This window comes from Lethenteron reissneri, unplaced genomic scaffold (genome assembly GCF_015708825.2).
Source record: "Lethenteron reissneri isolate LAM-NWPU_2019-01 unplaced genomic scaffold, ASM1570882v1 scaffold_124, whole genome shotgun sequence".
NCBI classification, from domain to species: Eukaryota; Metazoa; Chordata; class Hyperoartia; order Petromyzontiformes; family Petromyzontidae; genus Lethenteron; species Lethenteron reissneri.
The window spans coordinates 353,342-367,799 of record NW_026890937.1 but is presented as its reverse complement, the minus strand read 5'-3'; the positions used below and the strand labels follow the sequence as shown (position 1 = coordinate 367,799).

The 14,458-nt window shown below is 47.0% G+C and overlaps 1 protein-coding gene across 1 annotated transcript in view; it reads right to left on the bottom strand.

Annotated features, from left to right (window-relative positions):
• LOC133361791 (zinc finger protein 180-like) overlaps nucleotides 1–14,458 on the bottom strand; it is a 62,175-nt gene that overhangs the window by 21,690 nt on the left and 26,027 nt on the right. Inside the window, exon 5 of the mRNA XM_061580787.1 lies at nucleotides 8,033–9,038. Within this exon, the coding sequence (XP_061436771.1) occupies nucleotides 8,033–9,038 (1,006 nt within the window). The remainder of the gene's footprint in view (nucleotides 1–8,032; nucleotides 9,039–14,458) is intronic.

Here is a 14,458-nt window from a genome sequence, read left to right as displayed (position 1 = left end):
GCAGAAATGCATAGATTAATGTTCAATCGCTTACTTAGAGGTATGAAGCCAGGCTCAGATTTCCTTGAATGCTGGGATGAACAGATCTAACTTCAGCTGCATATGTGCTGTGTTAACTTCCCGTTTCCATTATTATAAAAAGCCCCAAAGGAAAACTAAAATAAACTATTGTTTTGATTTAACCTACGTGTTCAAAAGAGTTAATATACTTAACTGCAAATACAAACTTTACACTGTCACACATTGGCATGGTAAAAAGGTGGTGGTGTGTCCAGAACCATGCATGGCCACCTTCATCTGCTCAGTATTAATGCTTCTCTCACTTCACCAAGTAATTAATTGAGGATCAATCAACATAGCCGAGACCCACAAGAAGTGAAGTTTTCACTTATCAATCACGTTTGTTGTCGGCGATAATCAAAATCTAATTATTGAGTTCATAATACAGTGATAACACTGTAATAAAGGACTCGACCACTGTGTCTGTCTTCGTTGTCCTTTATTCGGGTTCTTTAGACTTGTCCCACACGGCTCTCTCTCCGAAACTCCCCCGCTTGGCAGCCCGATGCTGCCGTCGCTCCCGTAGCCTCTCACTCCACTCTGATGCAGCTCCGCTGCTGATCTCCTCGTGCAGGCCTCCGGCTGCCCTCACTGCAGCCTCAACCGGCTCCCCGTTCCTCCGTGCTCGGTCACCGCTGGCCGACGGTGCCGAGTCTTATCCTGGGTTGTGTGGCGATCTCGCCACCCTCCAACCTCCGCCCTGCGTGGCCTCACTCTCTATCTCTCTCCAACTCTCCCCCCTGCTCTTCCGGTTTCTCCCCCTTAAGACTTGATCCCTCTCTCCCACGTGACCTAACTCCTCCCCCCGTGACGTCACATCCGCGAGGCCATTTACGCCCGCATTACAACACTATGAAACACAATTTTTGTTCATGGTATTAAGTGTTATTTTTTTATTGCTCATGCCTAAAAAGTATAGAAAATCGCTATTATTCCCCACAAACTTTGCTTTTGTAACCAGGCCCGTTTTGAAAATAGGTAAATTTCTAAATATCAATATCCTGGTCACAAAAGCAAAGTTTGTTGGGTATAATAGCAATTTTCTGTACTTTTGAGGCATAGGCAATTAGGAAATAACACTACCCAGGAACAATTTTTGTTGTTACACAGTGTAATAACTGCGCCACCGCTCCCCACGTAAATAAACTCTTACAGATGTAGTGACATAGCAGGATGTTACTGTGTAGTGCCGGCCCTAGAGAGGCACGGCGTGCGGTGTAACGACATCACGGATACCACGATGGTGGGTGTAGTACCGGCCCTAGAGGGGCTCCGTGAGCGCTGATTGATATCGCTGGATGGCACCACGCTTGGCGTGTAGTACCGGCCCTACAGGATAGGGTGTGGGAGTGCCAGCCGTAGGAATGAGGTTACTAAAGGCCATGGCACTCTTGTTGACCTAGAGGACACGTGACCAGTTAAGTCTACAAAGGGGCCCCAAGTGGGGGCTAGGGGTGGTCACGTGGTTGGGGTCCAGATCCTGCTCGAAGATTCTGGAAGGTGGTCGTGGCCAAGGGTGGAGCCAGCCACACCGCAGAGAATATAAGGCGGGTCCCCCAGAGGGACCGGCGTTGTTGTTCATCCTGAAGAAACCTTCGTATACGTTCTACGTTCCACCGAGTCTCCAACAAGTGGACCTGGACCCGAGCCTGTCCGTCATAGATATTTACGTTGTAATTAGTGTAGTTAGCCTGGTGGTCACCACCATAGGTTGTTATTCTGTTAAGGGGCAGTTACCCCGTGTGTTGGTGTTAAATAAATGTGTTGCCTCCAAGTGTACATCTGCGACTCAGATGAACTCACTACACATACATTTCACATGAATGCCATGTAAGTGTGGATCACTTGTCAGCACCACCAAACACATACTATTCATACCCACTTCAAGCACTGCAAACAATTACTCCCTTCAACAACTTACATCCTTATACTTCATTCCTCTGCAGCTTTGTCTTCACATTCCTACAACGATTACACATTCAACTATCAGTTCATTAACAATCTCACCACAGCATTCACTCACACACTCACTATTTATGCTTATTCTGCTTACTAATTTTTACCTCCACCTATAACGTTCCTTGCAGAAAACGCGCACTTTTCTTCACCAAAGCTGATTACAATAACTGATGCCATTCGTACAAGTGCTGCCATGGCTGCATCTATTGAGGACACTTCTGAACACCCAAGAAGCAAGACGGCATGCTGCCAGTGCTGCTATGACTGCACCAATAGTGAATGCATCTCATCAACAGCAATAGGCTACACAAAACTAACACAGCACAAATGGCTGCTGCCACAGCTAATCAAACTCCAGTCCGCCAACAAGCACGGCAGCTTGCAAACAGTACGACAATGGCTGCAACCAGGTGCCTACCCTGCAGCCACAAAGATAAGCATTTTTTTTCCATACATTCCTCACTTCATTTACACTTCTGATCCATTAGATGCCACTGGTTCAATGTCTACTTCTTGCAGCTACTGCCATGCAATGATATGGAAAGGAGACACTCTAGGGCTATGCTGCAACAGTACCATGGTTCAGCTGCCTACATTTAATGACCATACCGAGCCTATTTATGTATTGATACCTGACAAGCCATTTCCGAAACAACAATATAAGATATAACTCATGGTTCCAAATAATCATGTTCTGGCATCGAGCAACTCATCCTAACATCTGGCTACATGCCCACATTTCAAGTTCAGGGCCAGGTACATAATCTCATTGGCAGTCTGCTGCCACTACCTAATAACCTACCTACATTACCACAGATCTACTTGCATCTCTGACAATACCAGACATGCTCACCAGCATTGCAAAAATGTCATCAACACCAAGATGCCAGTCCTATTGCAAGACATGCTCCATAAGGAAAACTCTTACAATCACAGTTTCAAGTGTGCCATGGAGAAGATTACTTCAGAGTACAATGTTGTCATCCATGCAAACTAAACTCCACATGGTCAAACTGACCCAGCAACAGGCTTGCCAACACAAAAGAAGATTTCCGCCATGGACTGCTTTGCCTTCAGGATAATGGTGCGAATGGCAACTTCAATCTCTTCTTGAGATGCAAAGAGCTCTTCCACAAATTTGCTGTCGACATGTATGCCAAAATGGAAGCATCATTTGATTAAACCTACCAGATGGAAAAACATACAACGTTGTCTATCCTGAAGCTCTCCAAGGGCAACACATTTTAAAGCTGTCCTCATTATGAAAAAACAAGCCCTGCGATTGTATAACACAACCTAAAAACCGTGACGATATACACACATTTATGGATTTCATTGGCAGAATTCAATAATTCTAATAAAGCCAGCATGGCAAGACATTACTCTTAATGTTTGATTACTGAGAACTGAGCTAAGCCGAGTAACTTAGTTATTACTGGATAAATACTATACGTCCAATTAAGTTTGTGCGTGAGTGGGGAGTGGTAGTGGAACATTTAGCGTGCTGCGCTATGAACCAAGTGAGCCGATTCATATTCCCAGAATCAAGCCACAACATTTGGCTGTCGCCTGATGAATCTGGTTGTAATTACTGTCAAAACGTTGTACTCAGATGGTAAATGTTGTGGCTTGGCTCTCCAACACACTGATATGCTGTACTAGTACACTACATTTCGATTTAAAGCTTTCGTAACTGCAGGGATTCATCTTCTTGGTTCTTTCGGTAAAGTCACGTAGAAGGGAAGTAATAAAATAATAAAAATAAAACAATTCTCACGACGTTTCGGCCACAACGCAAGCAGCCGTCCTCAGGTGAAAACCAGGTCTGTCGAGGCAACAGCGTCTGAATGAAACAGCACACGTGCTTATTATACACTACACCAAACACTAGTATACACTACACACTACACTACTATGCACTACACTATACACTACTACACACTACACTATACACTACATTACACACTAGTGCTGTACTAGTGACGCATTGGCCACGTTCTGTTTACGTGACAAACCTCTTACTAATTGGCTGTGTCGGGTGGTGGCGGGGTTAACGGCACATTGATTTATTTACGCGATCAATCCCAAACAAACCTGTATTATGGCTGTATATTTGGAGTTTGCGTGTCCCTCTCTCTCCGTGGTCGCGTGGATTCCCCTCCGGATCCTGCGGTTTTCCCTGCACATTTAGAGTCAACATCACCACGCGTTTAGAGTATTTGACCGATAAACATTTCCACACGTTGATAAGTCCACTGCGTTGTGGGCAGGTCGCGTCTGAAAAAGAGCGGTGTAGCTCAAGTGGGCTATGCCTGGTAAAGTAAAATAGTAGACATATTTAAAATAGAACAAAGTTTCAAAGTAGTGAGCCAGGTGAAGACAAATTAAACTTAAGCAGAGAATTAAAGCAAATGCAATCAGGCGAGGGCAGGAGGCAAGTCCCCGCATGGCTAGGCCCCGCGTTGTAATGTTCCAACCTGGACATCCATTCCATACTCGCTGCTACTCAATTGATATCCCTACGAGGGAGAAGGAGCGAGGCTCTACCTGGGTTCACAACAACAACCACAACAACAATCACCACCACAACAACAACGACCACCACGATGTAAACTTCTCACCTCGGATCTCAGTGAGCGTGCGCGGAGCAGCAGCTACCTGGGAACTCGTGACGTCATGCGGCAGCAGGAGGTGACATGACGTCACTAGCGGGGTTTACACAATCTCTCCCCCAAGGAGCAGCAGGGTAACTGAATATATTATGTTAATGAGAGGGGCCCATGTCAGGTGATGGTGCTTGGATGCTATCCCTGTCCCAAATAAGCATTGTACTGGAACGGAAAGTCGGCAGACGTGACGTCACGCTCAAAATCACGTTGGAGGGGGTAAATACCTCGGTGACATGACGTCACTAGTGGGGACACCTCCCCCTCGCGCATCACGGCAAGTTAATGAGTGGTGACGTCAGAGAGCGAGATCAGGATTAGAGTTTAAGTTTATACTGGTAGGAACGAAGTGAACCAGAACACCAATAGATTAATGTGTCCGTCCGTCCGTCTGTCCGACAAGATGGCCGCCCGCTCCCCCTGCGATCTGTGAACTAAACAAGATGGCCGTCACTTCCAGCGCCTCACGGCGAAACTTTAAACTTCGCTTCAAATTTACTTTACTGAAACGCAGCACGTTTTTTTAACACAGAGACAAGATACATTTATATTAACACAGACACGAGATACATTTAATCGCCTCATTTGCGAGGCCTACTGCAGAAAAGGCATCGCGAGGCCTACTGCAGGGAAGGCTTCGCGAGGCCTACTGCAGAGAATGCTTCGCTAGGCCTACTGCGGAAGGCTTCGCGAGGCCTAGTGCGGCAGGCTTCGCGAGGCCTACTGCAGAAAAGGCATCGCGAGGCCTACTGCAGAGAAGGCTTCGCGAGGCCTACTGCAGGGAAGGCTTCGCGAGGCCGACTGCAGAGAAGGCTTCGCGAGGCCTAGTGCAGAAGGCTTTGCGAGGCCTACTGCAGAAAAGGCATCGCGAAGCCTACTGCAGAGAAGGCTTCGCGAGGCCTACTGCAGGGAAGGCTTCGCGAGGCCTACTGCAGGGAAGGCTTCGCGAGGCCTACTGCAGACAAGGCTTCGCGAGGCCTAGTGCAGAGAAGGCTTCGCGAGGCCTAGTGCAGAAGGCTTCACGAGGCCTAGTGTGGCAGGCTTCGCGAGGCCTACTGCAGAGAAGGCATCGCGAGGCCTACTGCAGAGAAGGCTTCGCGAGGCCTACTGCAGAGAAGGCTTCGCGAGGCCTAGTGCAGGAGGCTTCGCGAGGCCTAGTGCAGGAGGCTTCGCGAGGCCTAGTGCGGCAGGCTTCGCGAGGCCTAGTGCGGCAGGCTTCGCGAGGCCTAGTGCGGGAGGCTTAGCGAGGCCTAGTGCGGGAGGCTTCGCGAGGCCTGGTGCAGAAGGTGGTGGTGGGGGGTGGTGGTGGGGTTGGGTGGTGGTGGGGGGTGGTGGGGGGGTGGTGAGGGCTGGTGGGAGGGGTGGTGTTGAGGGTGGTGTTGGGGGGGGGGGCTGTCAACTGCGCGCGAAAATCGCTGCGTTTTTTCGTCACGGCGTCCTCGATTTGATGGCGTCGCTGAGATAAAAGCGCCTCCTCGCTGAAGTCGGTCGCCGAGAAGTCTGCAAACGACCACTTCGCCCCCAAGTAGTTGAAGACGGGGGACAGTCGACACAGCGGCGTCCACACGACTCCTCGGCCACCCACAATCACCACGATCACCACACGCCGCCCTCACCACTTAAGCAGGGCGCGTTGCTAAAGGGCGGGGACTTGGAGCCTCTGGCGTGCATCGCTCCTCCCGGTTACTAATTATTATTCCTACCAGGCCACCCCGCAGGGTCCTGTTTTAGATTCCATTTCTATGGCTCCCTCTCTTGAACAGAGACCCCTTGGGTGAGTGAGCTCAACAACAACGTGAACATTACTGTGTGCGTGAACATTGTGTGTACACTTTGTTGGCGCAGTCGGGGGCACAGGTGGTGCATTGGCCAGTCATCTGTCAGTCGACCCATGACACCTGGATCTGCCCCATGCACATAGCCTGGCAAAAGCGCCGTGGTGACGTCACCGCCACTTAGTGGCGAATGGCGGTTGTTGTTACTGTGTGTATACACTGTGCGTGTACAGACTGTATACTGTGGTTAAACTGTGTGTACGCTGTGTACATGGTGTGTGTAGACCTTGTGGGAACACTGCGTGTGTACAGTGTGTGGGTGGTCCGAATCAGTCGGGCGGCATTATCTTTTCATCGGCTGTGCTATGCTGTGTGGAAGCTACCTGGTCTGTCGCTCCGCACGAAGCTTCGGTTCTTCTCGGCCAGTTTTGTCCTCCCTTCTGTAGGCATGTGAAACGTGGACCCCTCTAAATGGAACATCTGCGCCAGTTAGAAACATTCAGGCTGTCATGCCTACACTCAGATTGAGGGAAGCCATGTGGTAGCACATTCTCTATTTATTGCAGAGGTTCAAGTTTCCAATCTGGCTACTCCAGTAACATTAAACAAAATATGCACCGTCTGCTTAACAGTGGATGTAAAACATACGATTGTCATTCAAAACGCATAGGTCATTGCATGTTGGTGTCATGGTCAATATTTGGGCAATTTCAAACATGATCCAGAAATTACATAATGAAGATTACACATCAATCATCACCCCCTACTGACAGACTCATGCCCACATGCAGGTGACAGCAGTGTCACCCACCTTATGACAGAGGCAGCTGCCACTTGAAGGTGCTCTTCGAACGTTTGTGATGAGATATGAAACTGAGTTGCTGAGGCAATTAAGCAAGCACCATATCAATGCAAATATAAATATAACAGTGGAATACTTGAAAGCTTATTGGCTCTTGTTCCTGATTATTCATCTACCCAACCCACAGGTCAACAAATACTCGCCGCTCTTACTCTGCAGGTTGAACCCAGGAATTCAGTGTTCAAATTCACATTCTTTTCATTAAAGGCCTGTGACAAAGGTGCATCTATTGGAGCTTCATTGTCTCAAGCCTACCCATCTACCGGGTCTCCATTTGACTTTGTATTGTCTAAGAAGTCCACCCACACCTCCACTTCCACAAACTGCTGGGAGTTGCCAAGCTCTGCCTCGCAGTCAGAATTCTCCTCCTGCTTCACGTTGCCTCCATCGATGTGAAGGTACGATTTTGGAGTTGAATCTTCATCTTCACAGTTTACCGTCACTTTTTCGCTTTTCACCATCACTTTCTCACATTTCACCTTCACTTCTTCGCTCTTCATCATTTCTTCACATTTCACCTTCGCCTCTTCACATTTCACCTTGATACCTTTAAAAGTGTCCAAGCTGGGATTCACTTCTGGTTTCATGAGGGATGGGCTCATTGCAGCACTTTGACTTTCACAAGCCGATTTCAGACTCAATTTCTTGGGGATCTTCTGATGATTGTGTGTCCTCTCGTGTCTTTTAAGAATTGATGACTGTGCAAACGCCTTCCCACACAGAGTGCAACTGAAGGGTTTCTCTCCCGTGTGTGTTCTCTGGTGTCTATGAAGACCTGAAGACTGTGCAAATGCCTTGTCACACACAGTGCACTTGAAGGGTTTTTCTCCCGTGTGTGTTCTCTGGTGTAATTTAAGATGTTGTGAATGTGCAAACGCCTTCCCACACACAGTGCACTTGAAGGGTTTCTCTCCCGTGTGTGTTCTCTGGTGTAATTTAAGATGTTGTGAATGTGCAAACGCCTTCCCACACACAGTGCACTTGAAGGGTTTCTCTCCTGTGTGAGTTATCTGGTGAAATCCAAGAGCAGATGAATGTGAAAACGCCTTCCCGCACAGACTGCACTTGAAGGGTTTTTCTCCTGTGTGTGTTCTTCGGTGTTGTTTAAGAGTAGATGAATCTGAAAATGCCTTCCCACACACACTGCACTTGAAGGGTTTATCTCCCGTGTGTGTTCTCCGGTGGTTCCTTAGAACTGATGGATATGAAAATGCCTTCTCACACAGAGTGCAACTGAAGGGTTTCTTTCCCGTGTGTGTTCTCTGGTGTCTATGAAGACCTGATGACTGTGCAAATGCCTTGTCACACACAGTGCACTTGAAGGGTTTCTCTCCAGTGTGTGTTCTCTGGTGTAATTTAAGAAATGGTGATTGTGCAAACGCCTTCCCACACAGAGTGCAACTGAAGGGTGTCTCTCCCGTGTGTGTTCTCTGGTGTATTTTAAGATGTTGTGAATGTGCAAACGCCTTCCCACACAAAGTGCAACTGAAGGGTTTCTCTCTCGTGTGTGTTCTCTGGTGTATTTTAAGATGTTGTGAACGTGCAAACGCCTTCCCACACAGAGTGCAACTGAAGGGTTTCTCTCCCGTGTGTGTTCTCTGATGTAATACAAGAGCAGATGACCGTGAAAACGCCTTCGCGCACAGACTGCACTTGAAGGGTTTTTCTCCTGTGTGTGTTCTCCGGTGCTGTGTTAAAAGTCCAACACGATCCGTGCTGTATGCACGCTGGTCGCGTTGTTGCCTTTTTGTACCGAGCTGCACTGAGTGCCTTTGCTCCATCAAACCAATTTTGCAGAGGAAGCGTCAGCTGCAGAGAGAAAAAAAGAGAATATCCACACCATCTACGTCAGTATTGAGGCACAAAGGAATGCATATATACAGTCACACATGACTTGCATGTCTATACTCATTCATATATTCATGATAATATGAAAAAGATTCCCAAATTCATCACACGGGCACACAATTAGAGGGCCAATGGTCAACCTGGAAGCCCTAGTATCTTCAAAATGAATGTTAACCTAAAACTCCAAGCACACAATTTCAGTTTTCTGGCTACAAAAAGAATATTTATGAAAGAAAAATGCAGCTAACATAGAAAAGGGTGTTGAAAATAATACTATTTTTATTATGCAGAAATGCATAAATTAATGTTCAATCGCTAACTTAGAGGCATGAAGCCAGGCTGAGATTTCCTTGAATGCTGGGATGAACAGATCTAACTTCAGCTTCATATGTGCAGTGTTAATTTCCTGTTTCCATTCTCCTAAAAATTTCCAGAGGAAAAAAAGTATATACTATTGTTTTGATTTAACCTCCGTGTTCAATCGAGTTAATATACTTTACTGCAAATACAAACTTGACACTGTAACACACACTGGCATGGAAAAAAGGTGGTGGTGTGTTCAGAACCATGCCTGGCCACCTTCATATGCTCATTATTAATGCTTCCCCACAATAAGTTAAGTTTTCATGAATCAATCACGTTTGTTGTCAGAGATAATCAAACTTTTGTTGTCAGAGATAATTGTGATAACACTATGTAACACAATTTTTGTTCCTGGGTACTAAGTGTTATTTTTCTATTGCTTATGCCTAAGAGTCTAGAAATTGGCTATTATTCCCCACAAATTTTGCTTTTGTGACCAGAATTGTACGTGAACGAAAATAACAAATTCACCTGTTTTTTCATTGAAAAGAGGTACATTTCTAAATATCACTGTCCTGGTCACAAAAGCAAAGTTTGTGGGGAATAGCCATTTTTTGTACTTAAGAGGCAAAAGCAATTAGGAAATAACACATACTACCCAGGAACAAGACATTTTTTTTTGTTACACAGTGGAAAAACTGCACCACCGCTCCCCACATAGATAAACTCTTACATACACATATATTTCACATGAATGCCATGTAAGTGTGGATCACTTGTCAGCATGTCATAATGATCCAGGTGTCAAGGGATGACTGACCAAGATGATTAACAGATGCACCAGCTGTTTTTCCTGCTGTCTTGCTGCATTTGAGGCACCCAGCGTTCCCACCCATTCATGTGATCGTTGCTACTCCAACCTCATTGTTGTTGCAGAGCAAATACCTCCAACTCCCCTGCAGCATATGTCACGGGCATCTTCGAGAGGCCGATCTTGACAGCAGGTCTGATCAACTCCACATCCTCCAATCTCTTCTCTAGCCAATGCCATGCCCGTTTAGCCCGTAACATCTGGACTAACAGAAGATGATTGTGCATGCTGTCTGTTTATGCAGAATTCATGACCCAACCAATGCAGCCTCCCCTGCAAAAGTCTCAGATTATATTCTGTACTGATATTTTAGGGCTCTGTAAGGTTATAATACAATCTTGTTTGGTTCAATAGAGGGGATCATAGGCTGGCCAGTCTTAATTATAAGCCAGAACAGACGGTCCTTTAAATAAGTTAATATTTTGCATCTACAGAGAAAGGAGTAATATCTGTGGCCAAGAAGACTCGCAGCTTTGTTTGTTCGTTTATTTCTAAATCCTCTTGTCTTGGTGAGGGTGTAGCGGCAGCACATTTAGTAGGGCAGTCCAGACTTCCCTTTCCCTGGCGACAGACTCTGGATCTTCCTGGGGAATTCCCAGGCATTCCCAAATCAGCCAAGCGACATATTCCCACCAGCAAGTCCTGGCCCGGGCCCCGGGGACTTCCCTCAGTGGGACGTGCCCGATAGAGTTCCAGGGGCAGTCTATTGGGGGGCCTCGTTACAGATATTGTATATTGATATCACTCGTGGAATGAGGCCTGGTGGCTCGGTGACCCACGTAACCCATTTGGACCCAGCCTGGAATGGCTGCGTGGCACCGTCCTGTGCGCCCACCATCCACAGTACGAAGAGTGAGAGGCGGGTGCGATGCCAGTATGGCAGGGAGAGGGATGGTCTCAGACAGACTAGACCTTGGTGATGGACACTCACAGCTTTGTATGGCGCAAAAGTCCAGGCAGCTTACACACAGTGTTACACAGTCTAATGAAAGAATGCTGCTAGACAAATTTAAAGTGAGACTTTGGCTGCCAAACCAGAGCTGGTCGTGAACACATTAACCAGGTATGGGAGCTCCTCCATTACTTGCAGAACTCCCTGATTACTCATGGAGAGTTGAGCAGGTACAGTGTTGTATGACATGAAATTCCCCGGCAGGTGATTTATTTTGGTGGAACATACGCAAGGCCACCTTTCGTGATGGAATTATCCAGGCACAGAACGAGATTATCTAACCCCATCTCCTTGAGTAGCCATTTCCAGATCATCAGCAGATATAACATGGTTGACCAGGGAACGATCCCTTAACTATAACCAGGCATCAATGCGCGTATCATTTTAACTGTAACGAATGCAATTATTTATATGGCTATTGTGAGCTTCTCAAACTACATAATTAATGAAGATGCTATGTAATGTAATGCATGGGGGCAGAGTGAATTTCTGTCACAAGCCAAATTGAACAGCAAATGGCTCCAATTCCTGGTCACGCAGCTTCAGACGGGCTTGCCCAAAATCATAAAAATCGTCAATGAATGTGAGCAGAGGCAGAGACATAAAAAACAAAGAACAACCCAAAGCCCCAAGCCTCGATATGGTACGATAGACCTTAATTACATAAAAAAGCAGAGACATTACTCTTAATGTTTGATTACTGAGACCTGAGCTAAGCCGGGTAACTTAGTTATTGCTGGATAAATACTATACTTCCGATTAAGTTTGTGAGTGAGTGGGGAGCGGTAGTGCAACGGTTAGCGTGCTGCGCTATGAACCCAGCGAGCCGATTTCTATTCCCACAGAGCCAAGCCACAACATTTGGCTGTCGTCTGATGAAGCTGGTTGGAATTACTGTCAAAACGTTGTACTTAGATTGTAAATGTTGTGGCTTGGCTCTCCAACACACTGATCTGCTGTACTAGTACACTACACTATACACAACTATACACTACACTTTACACAACTATACACTACACTTTACTATACACAACTATACACTACACATTAGTGCTGTACTAGTGACGCACTGCCCACGTTCTGTTTACGTGACAAACCCTTACTAATTGGCTGTGTCGGGTGGTGGCGGGGTGAACGGCACATTGATTTATTTACGCGATCAATCCCAAACAAACCTGTATTATGGCTGTATATTTGGAGTTTGCGTGTCCCTCTCTCTCTGTGGTCGCGTGGATTTTCCTCCGGATCCTGCGGTTTTCCCTGCACATTTAGAGTCAACATCACCACGCGTTTAGAGTATTTGACCGATAAACATTTCCACACGTTGATCAGCCCACTGTGTTGTGGGCAGGTCACTTCTGAAAACGAGCGGTGTAGCTCAAGTGGGCTATGCCTGGTAAAATAAAAAAAACGTAGAAATATTTAAAGTAAAAACAAAGTTTCAAAGTAGTGAGCCAGGTGAAGACAAATTAAACTTAAGCAGAGAATTAAAGCAAATGCAATCAGGCGAGGGCAGGAGGCAAGGCCCCGCATGGCTAGGCCCCGCGTTGTAATGTTTCAACCTGGACATCGATTCCATACTCGCTGCTACTCAATTGATATCCCTACGAGGGAGAAGGAGCGAGGCTCTACCTGGGTTCACAACAACAACTACAACAACAATCACCACAACAACAACGACCACCACGATGTAAACTTCTCACCTCGGATCTCAGTGAGCGAGCGTGCGTGGAGCAGCAGCTCCCTGGCAACTCGTGACGTCATGCGGCAGCAGGAGGTGACATGACGTCACTTGCGGGGTTCACACAATCCCCTCCCCCAACGAGCAGCAGGGTAACTGAATATATTATTTCTAGATTTGAAGCTTTTGTGACTGCAAGGATTCATACTCTTAGATTTTTCGGTAAAGTCACGTAGGTAAAAATTTAAATTAATAAAAGTAAAATAAAATTAAAATCACGACTTTTCGGAGGCAACACAAGCTTCCGTCTTCAGGTGGAACCGTCACAGCCACGACAGCTGTATCAAGTAAATGAGAGATTACAAGAGCTACCACTCTGTATATGTAATGGTTGAAGAGGGGAAGGGCCAAGTACGGCACACTTTTTATTAATATGGTAAGGTGAGGCTTAAGACTAGGAATAGACTGCATAACAAAAGACTGAGCCTTTATTATGGAGAGGTACCTAAGAGTATGAATAAATTATGTTAATGAGAGGGGCCCATGTCAGGTGATGGTGCTTGCCTGCTGTCCCCGTCCCAAATAAGCACTTTACTGGAACGGAAAGTCGGCAGACGTGACGTCACGCTCAAAATCACGTTGGGGGGAAGGGGGGGGGTAAATACCTCGGTGACATGACGTCACTAGTGGGGACACCTCCCCCTCGCGCATCACGCCAAGTTAATGAGTGGTGACGTCAGAGCGAGATCAGGGATAGAGTTTAAGTTTATTTAGATTCCATTTCTATGGCTCCCTCTCTTGAACAGAGACCCCTTGGGTGTGTGAGCTCAACAACAACAACGTGAACATTATTGTGTGCGTTAACATTGTGTGTGGACACTGTTTGTTGGCGCAGTCGGAGGCACAGGTGGTGCATTGGCCAGTCATCTGTCAGTCGACCCATGACACCTGGATCTGCCCCATGCACATAGCCTGGCATAAGCGCCGTGGTGACGTCAACACCACTTCGTGGCGAATGGCGGTTGTTATTACTGTGTGTATATGTAGGGGTTATTACGGGGAGAAGGGCGGACAGAAAACACAGGGTGTCTGCACCCACACACGGGTGTCTACATCCACGTCCGCATCCATTAACCACTGGGGGGCCATGGGATCCCCCATAAATCCGCCCCTCGGAGGGAATTCCTATAAAAGGCGGGGAGCCAGAGAGCTCGGGGCCAGTGTGGAAGAAGCAGTGAAGTCTGAAGACCGGCAGAATAGGCCCTGGGACTCCCCTGTCTCGCTGCTCTTGTCACCACCGAGCTGGGCAAGTCAGTGGCGCGGCCCCACGAGCTTCCGGACCTCTGCTCTTGTTAGAGCAAGGCCGGGTTAGCTGGGTGCCGGGATCCGTGCTTTTACCAGGGCCGGATCAGACAGCCTCCCATAGCACTATTAGAAAAGGACTGGGAACAGGACAGGGGGAATAGTGCGAGGGGTGTTTT